The sequence below is a fragment of the Hyla sarda genome, chromosome 5 (genome assembly GCF_029499605.1).
Source record: "Hyla sarda isolate aHylSar1 chromosome 5, aHylSar1.hap1, whole genome shotgun sequence".
In the NCBI taxonomy this organism is placed as follows: Eukaryota; Metazoa; Chordata; class Amphibia; order Anura; family Hylidae; genus Hyla; species Hyla sarda.
Window position 1 is genome coordinate 37614072 of NC_079193.1, and position 16005 is coordinate 37630076.

Consider the following 16005-nt stretch of genomic DNA (forward strand, 5'->3'; position numbering starts at 1 on the left):
TTGCTTTCTGCCTGAGACAAAAGTTAGACATGTTTGTCTCAGACAGACTGTTAAATTTGGCCTGCTGTCTCATTTTGATCCATAAGTGGAGGAAAAAACTTTAGACCAAAAGCAAATAAACAGCTGAAAAAACTGTTTGTGAATAGAAAAATGGCTGAAAATAAGGTTAAAAACCCCAGTGTGAAAACATAGCTTTAGGCTATGTTCACACATAGTGTTTTTTAACTTCATTTTAAGCAGTTAACGACTGAGAAAATGTGTGTAAACAGAAAAAGTGCGTCAAAATAAGGTTTAAAATAATGATAACAAAAAGTTGTAAACATAGCCAATTCACATTGGGGGAGATTTATCATTCAATATAGACGTTATTTTCCATCTATCATTGGCGCTGTGATGGCGCAGTAATGTAATATTAGCGACATTTGTGCGACTTTTGTAGTAGACGTTTCCTAAGTTTTTGAGTAGCAGTACAACTATTTCCGATTTAGACATGCAGTGCACCCTTATCTATCATATGCGACTTTTAGAATTAGAAAAACTGTCCAAACCCCGATTTCCAGGAGCTAAAGTACGTCGACCAAAAAAAAGTACACGTACAAAACCTTGTAAGCTAGAGCTTTTCCCGCCCATGCAAAGCAGCGGGGAATTCATCATCTACAGTACACACTTATGATAAATTACACGCTGCAACGGAAGAAGTTGGACAGAAAAAACAGCGGTAAAAAAAGAGTAGGGTATACTTTGAATTACAAATCTCCCCCATTGAGCAGATTTGTTGCAAACATTTCAGTGACTGTTAGGATAGGTTCACACTACAAAATTTCCACCAGCAATTCCGCTTTGAAATTGCAGGCAGAAATTCCACTTACTAAAATGTATAGTATAGTGAATGGGTTTCCGTTCACAAATTCACTCTTTGGTATTTGTGAAGCAGAATTTGTGAACGGAAACTACTTGAAAATTTTCGCTTGAAGAATGGCATTGCTCATTCTTCAGGTGGAAATACTCGCAGAACACATTGCAGTCTATTGGAGACTGCAGTGTTGTGTATCTTTTTTTTGAATCCACCCCTGGTTTAGGTAAAAATGTGAACGCAGCCAATAATATGAAATGCCAGAATCCCATGAATTTTTTTACCCTTTTGCAGCATTTTTAGGCTTGGGTACAGTTTTCCAGAATCAAAGCATACTGAGGATATGTTGTTTTTTTTTAAATCAAAATGTTGGTGTTTTTCCTCCCCTAGACCTATACAGTAGGAAAAACAGCGGAAGAAATGCAATGGGCCTCATTTACTAAGGGGGAGATTTATCAAAACCTGTGCAGAGGCAAAGTTGCCCAGTTGTCCATAGCAACCAATCAGCTTGCTTCTTTCATTTTTCACAGGCCTTGTTAAGAATGTAAGAAGAAAGCTGATTGGTTGCTATGGGCAACTGGACAACTTTGACTCTGCACAGGTTTTGATAAATCTCCCCCTAAGAGCGGAGTGTAGTTTTCTTTGTGGGATTTTGTTTCTGACAGGTATTTTTCCATGGTATTTACTATTGTATCTTGGCGATTATTCCTATGTTTAGCTCTTTTTACACATACTCTGAGCTGTTGGGTTTTCCAGAGCTCAAATCCAGCACATTTTAAGCGGGAACAGTGGTAAATATGTACGTTCCTTTCAAAAATGTAGCATCTTTTGGATACACGCCCCTTTCCCCTGATGGTCACGCCCCTTTGTAGTGTTTCTTAGCAAAGTGGAGAGTTAGCAGGGTTTTTCGATTTGTGTCAGAAACTCTGATGCACGACACATGCGACACAAAAAACCTACAAAATCTACTTAGTAAAGCCCTAGTAAATGAGGCCCAATGGGGGAGATTTATCAAAATCTGGGCAAAGGAAGAGTGATGCAGTTCCCCATACCAATCAGATCGTTTCTTTTATTTTTAAAGAGGCCTGTGAAAAATGAAAGAAGCGATCTGATTGGTTGCTATGGGCAACTGCACCACTCTTCCTCTAGACAGGTTTTGATAAAGCTGCCCCAATGTGTTTTTATTGTTTGTGTTTTTATGGCATTCCCCCAACCCCGACCCCCTCCTCCCAATCGTTCAATAGAAATTGAGTCATATGATAAAATAACCACATGCTTTGTAAAAGACAAACAACCAAAACAAAAAAAAAATAAATACAGGATAGAATGCCAAAAACACAACACCTATTTATGGAAAAAAAAAATCACAAAAACGCCATCTTGGGAGTAATAAATAAGGGAGACAGCTTTTCGTGGAGTTTTTTTTTTCTGGTTAAAGAAAAAAAAAAGCAAAACTAAAATTGTGCTTAATCCCAGCCTTACCTTCAATTTCTGGTTTAGATTAAAAAGAAAATACTGACCAAATTCTTGGTGTGAACTCAAAAAATTGCTGCCAAAATGAACACTTTTGACCATAATTCCTACCTTGCTCAATTCGGAGATGACGTTCTGTTAAGAAAAAATATATATATATTGTTAAATATTTCAGATCAGGATTAATTGAACAATATAGGTCAATATAAAAAGATTAGCGCATATTTCCTTGTAATTGTTCATAAATATATTATGGCTCTAAGAATTTATGTGGCACCTAAGGGGTGATGATTTTGTTTCAGAGAATTTCCGTGACAGAAAATTCACTGCCATTCATCCCAATGGTGTTGATGCAAGTTCCTTTCAACTGGTAGGAATTTCTTCAATAAAATCTGCCACATGTGAATGCAGCCTTATAATAACCAGTGCATGGTGGTCATGGATACACTTCCTATGTTTATCCAGTTACTGGATTTGGTAAATCCCTGTCATGGTACATTGCTGACATTTTCTGAATACTTGGAATACCTAGAATTCTTTTTTTCTCATTACAACGTATTGACATTGAAAAAGCAAGGGCCCATTCACCCTTCCTTTACACCGAAGTTCCACAGAAGCAGCCTCATTACGGTAAGGTCACACGTGCTGTATTTTGCAGTGTATTTGCTACTGTTTATATGTTACAGCTGATTGTTCTACCCATTGACTTCAATGGGTAGGAAAATGCACAGTAGCAATATGCATCACTGTGTGACCTTACCCTAAATGGGATTCTGCTGCACCATTTACACTACGGAATTTCAGACTCAGCCCATACTCTGCCAAAGGAATGAACATGTTCATTCTTTTAGCGAAATACGCTTGGAAATTCATTGCATTCTATGGAGATGGCACATTTCGTAGCGGCCCTTTCACCGGCACCCCCTACAGATGGAATTTATACCCGGAATATCTCCGCAGCGGATACTGCTACCATTGACTTCAATGGGTCAGCATAAAAACGTGATAGTGGCAGGTTTTAGGTTTTTTTGCAGACCCATTGAAGTCAGTGGTAGCAAATCCGCTGTGGATTTTCTGCAGCAAATACACTGTGGAAAATCTGCATGAAATCCACCTGTGTGAACCTACCCTAAGGCTGGGATTACACAAAATGTTTGTAAGGCGTCTTTATTTTGGGCCAGGACAAAAACACCACTAAAAACTTCCACATTATTTTTTACTCCCAATGTTCAGTTTTTGAGGTATCCCCCCATCCCCTCCCAAAAAATAGGTATTTTTCTGGTGTTTTTTCCACTGCATTTTTCCGTTACAATGTGATTAATTTATTAAATGACTTAAAGGGGTACTCCGCTGCTCAGCGTTTGTTCCGCACGCTGGAGCCAGGAGCTCCTGACATCATAGCCCCGCCCCCCCATGATGTCATGCCCCGCTCCCTCAATGCAAGTCTATGGGAGGGGGCATGATGTCTGTCATGCCCCCTCCTATAGACTTGCATTGAGGGGGCAGGGTGTGACATCATGAGGGGGCGGGGTATGATGTCAGGAGTTCCCAGTGCCGGCTCCAGCGTTCGGAACAGTTTGTTCCAAACGCTGAGCAGCGGAGTACCCCTGTAAGGATTTCTATAGATGAATTAGGGGGAAAAACACTGGAAAAAAATGCCAATGTTAAATCCACAGTCCTCTTGGCTCCCCCCCCCCCCCTCACATAGAAGTCTATGGTAGAAAAAAAAAATCAGGATTCCATGAAAAAAAGTGGGTTTGATAAATCCAGTGTGTAATTGCAGCCTAACAACTACCGTAAATTATGTCACATCCTTGCTTATATAGAGAAAGAATGACGTGTTAGGAGGGTGTGACATGTTCAATATGGATTTTGAGGTAAAATTCCTGTCAAAATCTTTTGTTTATTTCAGTAATATAAATAAATAAATATACACGCAAGACGCATTCGCCATGTTTCGTGTGAACTGTGTGCAGTTTTAGTATCTTATTTCCTCACACAATACAGCTGGCATATATATATATATATATATATATGTATATTTATATATATTTATATATGTGTATATGCACAAGATGCATTCACCGTGTTTCGTGTGAACTGTGTGCGGTTTTGGTATCTTACTTCCTCACACAATACAGCTGGCATTTATATATATATATATATATATATATATATATATATGTATATGTACAAGACGCATTCGCCATGTTTCGTGTGAACTGTGTGCAGTTTTAGTATATTATTTCCTCACACAATACAGCTGCCACTCATATATACATATATGTATATATATATATATATATATATACAAATTAGTAGAAGTCCGCAGCACACAATCCAAATAGATGAAAAAAGTGAAGTTTTATTCCATAAACAGGTGAAAGTTACAGCGACGTTTCAACCAGCTCTCCTGGTCTTTCTCAAGCATGCTTGAGAAAGACCAGGAGAGCTGGTTGAAACGTCGCTGTAACTTTCACCTGTTTATGGAATAAAACTTCACTTTTTTCATCTATTTGGATTGTGTGCTGCGGACTTCTACTAATTTGTATTACATATAGGACCATTAACCAGGGTCCGGCTCTGCGTGCACCGCTTTTTTCTTCTTTTTTTGGGGTGCTGTTTCTCTTGGATTACTGTTATATATATATATATATATATATACACATATATATATATATATATATATATGTATATGCACAAGACTCATTCACTGTGTTTCGTGTGAACTGTGTACAGTTTTAGTATATTATTTCCTCACACAATACAGCTGCTACTCATATATACATATATGTATATATATATATATATACATATATATATGTATATGCACAAGACTCATTCACTGTATTTCGTGTGAACTGTGTGCAGTTTTAGTATCTTATTTCCTCACACAATACAGCTGGCATTTATATATATATATATATATATATATATATATATATATATATGTATATGCACAAGACGAATTCACCATGTTTCGTGTGAACTGTGTGCAGTCTTATTTCCTCACACAATAAGCTGCCACTCGTAAATATACATATATATCTATATACATATATATGTATATGCACAAGACGCATTCGCCGTATTTCGTGTGAACTGTGTGCAGTTTTAGTATATTATTCCCTCACACAATACAGCTGGCATATTATATATATATATATATATATATATATTTATATATGTGTATATGCACAAGACGTATCCGCCGTGTTCGTGTGAACTGTGTGCAGTTTTAGTATATTATTTCCTCACACAATACAGCTGCCACTCATATATATATATATATATATATATATATGAGTGGCAGCTGTATTGTATATATATATATATATATAAAAATATACACACACACATATATATGTATATGCACAAGACACATTCACCGTGTTTCGTATAAGCAGTGTGCAGTTTTAGTATCTTATTTCCTCACACAATACAGCTGGCATATTATATATATAAATATATATATATATATATAGAGACATACAAATATATATGTACAAGACGTATCATTCACCGTGTTTTGTGTGAACTGTGTGCGGTTTTAGTATCTTATTTCCTCACACAATAAGCTGCCACTCGTGTGTATGTATATATATATAATATATATATGTACAAGACGCATTCGCCGTGTTTCGTGTGAACTGTGTGCAGTTTTAGTATCTTACTTCCTCACACAATAAGCTGCCACTCGTGTGTATGTATATATATATATATATATATATATATATATATATATGTATGTACAAGACGCATTCGCCGTGTTTCGTGTGAACTGTGTGCGGTTTTAGTATCTTATTTCCTCACACAATACAGCTGGCACTCATTTCTGCTGCGTCACGCAGCTGTCTTCTTCCCGCCGTCAGGGGAAAACGCGCTTTTTTTTTTTTTTTTTTTTTTTTTTGCAGCACGTGACGACACCGACTCCGTGACCTCACTGTCCAACATTCAACATGCCATAGTGTTGTCATAGCAACAGACACGCAACCTCCTCCTCCTCCTCCCTCCTGGGCAAGACGCTCGGGAAGAGTCCATCACGATGCTCAGCGTAGGGGGGAAGCGAGAACTTCTAACTGAGTTGACGTCAGGAAGGCCTGGGCTACACGTGTCGTTTCTCTCCCCCCCTGAAAATGCAGGAGGTTTGGGAGCGTCCTCTTCCGCTGGTGTATCCATGGAGACCGTACATTGTTAGGAGCAAACTGAGAGGCATCCTGGAGACAGACAACATCTCCAGACAGCGAGCACAGCCCGAGATACACGTCCAGCCATGAGCCAGCGGCAAGTCCTGCAAGGTAATCACTGATACATTCTTAATAACCAGTGTTTAGTAATATCTCCAGATATAATGTCACACTTATCAGCTATAATGGGGGAGCAGCACTAAACCTGTTTATAGGAAAAGTAAAGCAGTTGCCCATAGCAACCAATCAGCTCGCTTTTTACAAAAAAGAAAGAAGCTATCTGATCGGTTGCTATGGGCAACTGCACCATTGCACCATTGCAGGTGTTAATACATCTCCCCCAATATTGTCAGATGACATCGTACGTAAGTGATTTTGATTGGACTGTAACATTCTTAGCAACTTTTATTTTATTTTATTTTTTTAATCAACCTTTCCTTTCCATTTAACTTATTTATGTTTTTCTAGAAAAACAAATAAAAAAAGTGACCATATGACCGTATACATTTCTTTTGGGCATACAAAAAAAACTCAGTTGTTTTACTTTTTGTCATGAAGCTAAATTAAATAGACTGTAATGGAGTACAGCAGTGTTTCCCAACCAGGGTGCCTCCAGCTGTTGCAAAACTACAACTCTCAGCATACCCGGACAGCCGCTGGCTGTCCGGGTATGCTGGGAGTTGTAGTTTTGCAACAGCTGGAGGCACCCTGGTTGGGAAACACTGGAGTACAGGGTAGGTTCATACATGCATATTCACCTGTGGGTTTTCTGCAAGCAGAATTTACACAGCCAATAATCTGCGGATTTGCTGCAGACCCATTAGAACTCATTTAGCCTAATTCTGCTTGGAAAATATGGTGCCGATACCTCCTATTGGGGAAGTTTTATCAAAACCTGTGTAGAAGAAGAATGGTGCAGTTGCCCATGTCATCTTTCATTTTTCAGAGGCCTTTTTAAAAAAAATGAAGCGATCTGATTGGTTGCTATGAGCAACTGCACCATTCTTCCTCTACACAGGTTTTCATAAATCTCCCCCGTTGTTCTGCTGCACCATATACACTACAGAATTTCCAACCCCAGACACTGTCGAAAGAATGAACATGTTCATTCTATCGTCAGAGTCTGCTCGGAAGTGCGCAGTCCTGTCCATTGTTACGATACATTTCTGAGTGGTCCTAGCGTCGGCTTTTTTTACGGCGCCCGCTCCAGACAGAATCTTCGCTCTGAATATCTGCAAGCAGAGATTCCATAGTGTGAATGAGCCCTTATAATCAATTGGTAGCAACATAATCCATCTATGGATTAAAAAAAATAAAATGCCCCAAAAAACCTGAAAAACCCCCGCGATCTCTCCTGCAGCACTCCCATTTCTCAGCTGCACAGAGCGAGGATCGCTCTGTGGCTGATTATGGGCAATGCAGGGGACGGAGTAACGTGATGTCATGGCTTCGCCCCCTCGTGACTTGCATTGAGGGGGTGGGGTGTGACGTCACGAGGGGGCGAAACCATGATGTCACGATACTCCGTCCCCTGCATTGCCCATAATCAGCCACAGAGCAATCCTCGCTTTGTGCAGCTGAGTAATGGGGGTGCTGCAGCAGAGATTGCGGGGTTCCCCAGTGGCAGGACCCCTGCGATCAGACATCTTATCCCCTATCCTTTAGTGGGTAAGATGTTTAGGGGCGGAGTACCCTTTTAAACATTACCCACCTATCACAGCTCAGCCTTCCTATCATAATGAGCTTTGGTAATTTGAAAGCTGATCTGTGATTGGTTGCTTTTGGAAAATCGCACCAGTTTATGTCTCAGACGATTAAAGCATAACTGTCAGCCTGTTCACTCACACTAAACCCAATACTCGGTGAACAGGAGTCAGACGATGAGTCACTTACCCAAATCCGTTCTGTAGGTCCAGAGATATGTCGCCTATAAGATCCTCTTATTTATTCCCTGAATTGCGCACAAGAGGCGGGGCGCCGCCGGCTCTATGTACATATACATATTTGCCCACTGGCCCCTGGTTTTGCTTATCACGCACAGCTAGGTTAGTGTTAGGTCTTGCACCACTTGAGAAACCTTGGCATTGGTGTGCGGGCTCAGGTTTGTCCTTCATATAAGGATATACTGGCAAATGTCTCAATTTTAACATCAGTGTTGAGGGATTAGCCAATGTCATTGTATACATCTACCACAGTAGTGCACCTAAATTCCTGTATTATTCTAATTGTTACACATCCACACCGTTTATCTGGTGTAGGATTCTATTGTGGCACTTGTAGTCTGTTGCAGGCATCCTCCATTGTATGCATTTTTATGCTGGGGATCGCCCCTAGCAACGGACTACAAGGGCAGGATCTGCTCCCCCAGTATATACGCACAATTGTACAACTGCATTTGGGGTTGAGCACCTCCAGCCATTTGAGACCACGTTTTTGTTGTAGTTTAAATATGCATATTCTGTGTCTCCACGTACTAGTGACTCCCGTCGCTGGTCACTTTAGCGCTCAGTCAGCGCATGAGCTCTATGCAAAAAGCAGAGCGCGCATGTGATCAGCAAAGGGAGTCACTAGGACGTGGAGATACAGAATATGCATATGAAAATCGAGCGGCAGGGATTAAATAAGAGGAGTTTATAGGGGACATATCTGTGGACCTACAGAACAGATTTTGGTAAGTGACCCATCTTCTGACTCCTGTTTACCCTCACTATAACCCAGTGTATTTTACTGTGGGTGAACAGGCTGACAGTTTTACTTTAATAAATCTGGGGCATAGTTTTTTGTTAATGGAAGTTTGCCTGATGGTCAGCTTGTTGTGGTGCATTTATTTGTTCTAATCCCCGGTAATCATCTGTTATTTTCAGGGAAAGCTTCTTCTGACAATATATTTATTCATAATATTACATATTGGGTATTTTAGTAAATGGGGGACCGTGTTATACATGTCCAGTAGACCAGTGGTCTTCAAACTGCCGCCCTCCAGATGTTGCAAACCTACAACTTCCAGCATGCTCAGACAGCCACTGCAGAGATACCGTGTATACTCGAGTATAAGCCGAGGCCCCTAATTTCAGCCCAAAAAGCCAGGAAAATGTATTGACTCGACTATAAGCCTAGGGTGTGAAATACATCATCCCCCCCCCATGTCATCATCCAGACTCCCATCATTAACACCCCCTGTCATCATCACCCTGTCATCATCCCCCCACCCTTCATCCTCACCGCCTGTCATCATCCACCCCCCCTTCATCATCACCGCCTGTCATCATCCACCCCCCCTTCATCATCACCGCCTGTCATCATCCCCCTGTCATCATCCCACACCCCCCCTTCATCCCCCTGTCATCATCCCCCCCCCCCCTTCATCATCACCGCCTGTCAATGATCTAGTGGGCTTCAACCTGCGGACCTCCAGATGTTGCAAAACTACAACTCCCAGCATACCCGTACAGCCATCGGCTGTCCGGGCATGCTGGGAGTTGTAGTTTTGAAACATCTGGAGGTCCACAGGTTGAAAACCACTGCGCCCTTCGTCATCATCCAGACCCCCCCTTTAGTTTTCTACTCTCCTCCCCTCGGTGGGAAGGAAGGGTGAGCTAGTCCAGGCCATCTATGCTGCAGGGACCGTCCGGTGGGGAGGGTTAGTGGTTCCGGGCTGTCCATCTTCACTGGGGGGGAGCCCTCTTCTCCACTCCGGCCCGTGCCCGGACTAGTGACGTTGCCTTGACGATGATGCACAGGGTCGTCCGTGTGTGTCGTCGTCAAGGCAACGTAACTAGTCCTGGGCCGGCCCGGAGCAGAGAAGAGAGGCCCCCCCTGTGAAGATGGACCCGGAACCACTAACCCTCCCCACCGGACGGTCCCTGCAGCATAGATGGCCCGGACCAGCTCACCCTTCCTTCCCACCGAGGGGAGGCGAGTAGAAAACTAAAGGGGGGGGGGGGGGGGCGTCTGGATGATGACAAAGGCTGCAGTGGTCTTCAACCTGCGGACCTCCAGATGTTGCAAAACTACAACTCCCAGCATGCCCGGACAGCCATCGGCTGTCCGGGCATGCTGGGAGTTGTAGTTTTGCAACATCTGGAGGTCTGCAGGTTGAAGACCACTGAGAAGGGATGACAGCCGGAGAGTTCACTCGAGTATAAGATGAGGGCAGTGTGTTCAGCACGAAAAATCGTGCTGGAAACCTCTGCTTATACTTGAGTATATACGGTACCACTGCACTAGAGCAAGGACTGCTCTTTTTTAGGCTATGTTCACACTACGGAATGTGCCGACACTGCACAGGAATGCGCTATCTCATAGATGGCTATGCATTCGATGCAGAGTCTGCAGAAAGAATGAACATGTTCATTCTTCCTGCGGACGCGGAGAACTGATTTTTTTTTCTCCGTGTCTGCAAACATCTGGCACGGAAATTCTGCCATGAGCACAGTGCAGCAGAATCCCGTGGAATTCAATGGGACGCTGCTGTCGGAGAATCTGAAAAGTCTGACGCTTCAACATGGTCCCAATGTCTCTGTGTTTGGGCTCCTAAAAATGAGGGAAAAAGAATCAAGTAGTATCAAGTGATGCATATTTGTAAACAGATGTTTCACTCATTACTACATATTATAATGTTTATTTAATTGGCGCAAAATCTTTGTAACAACCAATAATCTGTTACATAATATGATCAGGGATCGGTTGTTGTGATAAACAACAAAATACAATAAGAGCAAAGCGCGACAGCCCTGACCCCAAGAGCTTACAATAAATCATTCACAGGACTAGAGGGCTTAATAATAGATGAATAATCCAATGAATAAATGCAAAAGTTCAGGTACATAGGAAAATGGCAATTGAGAAAACAAATTGCTGGATGTTTTACATTTTTGTACAACTATATACGGTACCTTTTATTCTTCAGTGCATCTAAAATAACAAAATTAAGCAACTTTGCAAAGTCTTAAAAAGCTCCCAACGTTTTGCGTAAACAGCTCCTCTGAAGGCATATTGTGTCTCCATGGTAACAGACTTCAAATAACCCATCGTAGTCCTGTGATTAAACATGCTACCATCTGTTCCCTTTTTGCTAACCCTACATATGTATGTGTTTTGACTATTATGGGGTACATAAATAATTATGGTGTATCTGTAGGATATGTACCAAATAATAGTGAATGGCAAATATATATACACTGCTTTATTCAATATAGTCTATGGGGGGTATTTATCAAAGGATTTATGTGTGTTTGGTGCAGTACTTTGGCGCGGTGTATTTTTGCACCAAAGTTTGGCGCATCTTCTCCACTGTCATTTTTACAACTTTCTCAAAATCACATGGTCCTGTGTGTGATTTCAACTTTAGTCAGTAATTCATCATTTGCACCAATCGATCTTTGGCGCAAATCACCGCCAAGAAATTTTGCACTTGGAAAACACACTTAGCAATGTCAGAAAATGTAAAGGCGTCAAATACATTTAAAAGGGCTGCTCAATACTATCCTGCGACATAGTTGTCTCTGAGGAACCTTCACCCTCCGTTGAGCCAGCATTGGACATGGCCACACAGGTTCAGGAAAGGTAAGCACTAAAGCAGTGGTCTCCAACCTGCGGAACTCCAGATGTTGCAAAACTACAACTCCCAGCATGCCCGGAATTGTAGTTTTGCAACATCTGGAGGTCCGCAGGTTGAAGACCACTGCACTAAAGTAACCAAAAAAAAAAAAAAATCTCAAGTTGAAAATAAAATCCATTTCACATGGTGGCTATAAACCCCACAAAAGAAAATAACTCCTTTCACTTGCTGATATACTGCAGGAGGGACTCCGAAATGGCTGCTCTACAGGGTAAAATACGCGTCCTCTGTGGTGGTAAGTTCTGTGTAAATGGCGCTGTGAACAGCTGATTTCAACATTTGAGCCAAAATTACTAACAACTTGCACCAAATGATAAATTTGGTGCATGTTCACAGAAAAGAAAGTGAAAAAATAAAGGGTAAAAAGAAACTTTCAACAAGCAAAATTGATAAATACCCCCCTATGGGATTTACAGAACTAAGTGAACGTGTATTAATCCCTCTATTTTTCTCCTACCTTTCTTAATTTCTTCTGACCACTTTGGGTTGCTATATGGATGTATGGATGTCACGTGACCCCTGTTCTTGCGATAATTGGGAGCCCAATTTTTATTGTAGTGTTTTCACGTAAAGATACCGTAATTACAGTAAAAATAGTTAAAAAATTCCCTTTAGCTGTTTATTAACAGGTAACCTCTCCTTTTGGCTCCATGTTTTTTCTATAGCTGTAGCGAGATGTGAGACATAGTATCTGGTTATGCATCTGGAGCCTTTAGTCTCTAGTGTCATCTTATCTTTCATGTTTACAATTTGTATTTTAAAATAGTCTGTAATCTCTTGTACAGTGATGATTTTTTTGGAACCCGTCTTTATCTTTTCCATCTAGTGTTTGAGCAGTACCAGAGAGCGCGGACTCAGTTTGTTCAGACTGTTGCAGAGCTTGCCACGCGTCCCCAGAACATTGAAACGCTCCAAAATGCAGGTAACAGAGTTTACATACTGGATGTTGTACCAGCCTTTTATCTCGCCATATTATGATCTAGGATATTTTCTGATCTGTTGGGTTATTGTGTCCATAGGTGACCACGTACCTATGAGCACGTAAATTTAGCAAAAATGGATGCAAATTTTCCACGGTTTTACAGATGCATTTATTTTTTATAATAAACAAAATATGCCTGAAAATACACTGTGTGAACATAGCCCAAAGGAAATGTTTACATTAGTAAGAAACCATAATGTCCTGAATCTAAACTTTCCCACAATGTCTGCCTTGCATGGGCTTCTCTTGATACTTGCATGGACACCAAGCAATGTATGGAGCTGTCTGCTTCTGGCTCTGTCCTCTGTGCTGTCTGTGCACACAACATATGTGCATTTTTTACGGCTACGTAAATAAGTGACATGTCACTTATTTATGCGGCTGTTAAAAAGAAAAAATTATTTTAAAAAAAGCATCCGTATTTTTACATATTGTATGCACAGACAACAGCATAGACTTACAACACATTAATGTAAAAATGTGGACACAATTTAGCAGATTAATTTTTCTTACACATTAGAAACACGTGAAAATACACACTGTAAACCCAGCCTAACACTTTCTGTGTCAACCTAGGTTCCCACACAGTGGTTTTATTTATTTTTTACTTTTTGAAAACTGCCACTGCAGTTTTTGAGCCAAAGCCAGAGGTGTATCCAAACGGAATGGGGAATATAAAGGTAGGTCTTCTCCTTCCTACTGGATCCATTTCTGACTTTGGCTCAAAAACTTCAGTGTCAGATATCCCTCCCCCCCCCCCCCAATCCAAAAAAAAAAAAAAAAAAAAACCTTTGTGGAAAGCTAGCCTTACAGTCTGCACTTTATATCATAAAAAGAAGAGATGTCAGTGATTCAGTAAATAATTCATTGAAATAGGTAGATGTGATTTTAATCCACAAATTCAATCCTACAATCATTATTATTGATTTAGCTTTTACTTCTTAGTTAAGGAATAGGGAATTGTCTTTTAACCATATAAAATGGGCCTTACATTGGATGACTTATCATGACTGACTGAGTGACCTAGAGCACTTAGTTGTTTTTTTTTTTTTTTTTTTTTTCTGATGTTCCAGGTGTCATAAAGGAAACATAGATAATATATATATACCTCATTTCAGGACTAGTATATGGGTTTAATTTCAAAAATTTCTAATCAAAGGACATACTTACTCTATGAACAAACCACACAGTTGACCTTTATATATGCCAGTTGTACATAGTTAGTCCATAGAGTGACCTGCATACCTAGATATGTGGTTCATAAAGTGGGTAAATTACAATGTTTAACATTTAGGTGGCCTATTTATCAGTACGCACGTCATCTGGTCTAATTTCTTTGGAAAGAACAAGACTCGGGCTGCGTGCCCTATTTTTATGGTGTTTAGAAATTTTTCATAAGTGTCAGAAGAAAGGGATGTGGGTTGAGTTGCATATCTCTTCCCAACCTGTATATCCAGGTTTAGTTCTTCAAATGACGACATGCAATGTTAGAGGAATATAGCACACACAGCCCTAAAGTTCTGTAGTTGTTTGTAATGCTCTTTATTGATCTTTATGGGGCTCATTTAGTAAGAGTACATATTACATCAGTCTAAAAAAAACAGTGTATCCTGTGTCATATGATCTACAGTACGTACCTGTTGGGGAATGCAGTGCACTGACTGTAAGCTGTATCTTGGTTAGATTACTGCTTCTTTTTTATTATGAAAAGTTTTGCAAAAAAAAAAACTCAGCCACACTTTATACCACAAGAGGTTGTACACCCTCTGTAATCTGTGTGGTGGAAGTTTCTGGAAAAATTTATAAACATAGGCCCATATTTGCTATTGCAAGTGCGCCAGAATTTTGATGCAATTTGCCTCAAAAAATGACTAAAACCATGTTCCCATGGTGGAATTTTTGCGGAATGACCGCTCAGAATGTTTCCAGACAGACATCCTACAAACAGTGGGTGACAGCAGAACATGCTGGCTCTAGGACTGTTAAGGAATCTATAAACTGCATTTCCAAGCAGATGTTGCTTAAATGGGCACTCCTTATGGTAAAGAAAAAATCTTTCTAATGTACTTTTGTAAAAATGAAGTTTTATTTGTGTTTAAAAAAGCTGCCACTAGGTGTCTCCCTACTTGTCCAGAGCACATTTCCCCCCATCTTTTGCACAGACTTTGGATTCCTGCTGGCCTATCAGAAGTCCAAAATCAGGAAATGCTGAGGGGGCGGGGGTGTGAGCAGCCTTATCCAATCATAGCTCATCTCACACTGAACTGCTCTGGACTGTGTGTAGCAGAGTGAGGGAGGAAGTTCTCCCCTGTATGGCTTCAGATGATGTCACAGCCTGTTGGGGAACGCCCCTTCCCAGTCTGTGAATCTGACTGAGCAGAAAATACAGAGCAATATCAAGGTAGAAAACTAACAAATAATAAAAATAAAGGCAGGGGGTGGTTTATCATGAAGGGGGCAGTGAACTGGGAGAATTATAAAATTTAACAAAATCATGAGAGGTACCCTTTAAAAAACTGACACGTCAATTCTTTCTGCATAGGCCGGAATCAGGATTTCGGCCGTGTGCACGGTGCAGCAGTATCCCATTGAAAACCATGGGACTTTGCTGCAACAGATTTTTCTAGCGGAGTCTTTCTGCTGGATTCCGCTCGGAAATTCCAACGTGTGAACGGGGCCTTGTAGAACTTCTGCCACATTTTCTGCTATTTTTTCCCCCATGCTTTTGGCCAAAAAGAGGGAGTGGCCTCAATAAAAGGGAGGTGTGGTTGCATGGGGGTATGTTTTTTTTTAAATTTATTTATTTATTTTTTTTTCAATTAATTTGCTAATGACATGAAGACTCATTTCTGGCACAGAAACTGCACAGAAAAGCAGAAGAGTAAATTAC

The 16005-nt window shown here is 40.7% G+C and overlaps 2 protein-coding genes across 6 annotated transcripts in view; one reads left to right on the forward strand and one right to left on the reverse strand.

The window, feature by feature from the left end:
* The window catches only part of LOC130273075 (uncharacterized), a 99580-nt gene extending 93299 nt beyond the window's left edge, over positions 1-6281 (reverse strand). For 3 of the 5 annotated variants that reach the window (XM_056519276.1, XM_056519278.1, XM_056519275.1), the window contains exons 1-2: positions 6140-6236; positions 2438-2461 (exon numbers count right to left, since the gene is read on the reverse strand). The gene's annotated coding sequence lies outside the window, so the exon portion shown is untranslated. Of the gene's footprint in view, positions 1-2437; positions 2462-6139 lie in introns of all 5 variants that reach the window. The other 2 variants (XM_056519277.1, XM_056519279.1) reach the window with 1 other exon arrangement.
* Positions 6282-6369: 88 nt separating this feature from the next.
* SPAG6 (sperm associated antigen 6) overlaps positions 6370-16005 on the forward strand; it is a 161758-nt gene continuing 152122 nt past the window's right edge. Inside the window, exons 1-2 of the mRNA XM_056519273.1 lie at positions 6370-6624; positions 12960-13055. Coding sequence (XP_056375248.1) covers positions 6600-6624; positions 12960-13055 — 121 coding nt within the window. The 5' untranslated portion in view covers positions 6370-6599. The remainder of the gene's footprint in view (positions 6625-12959; positions 13056-16005) is intronic.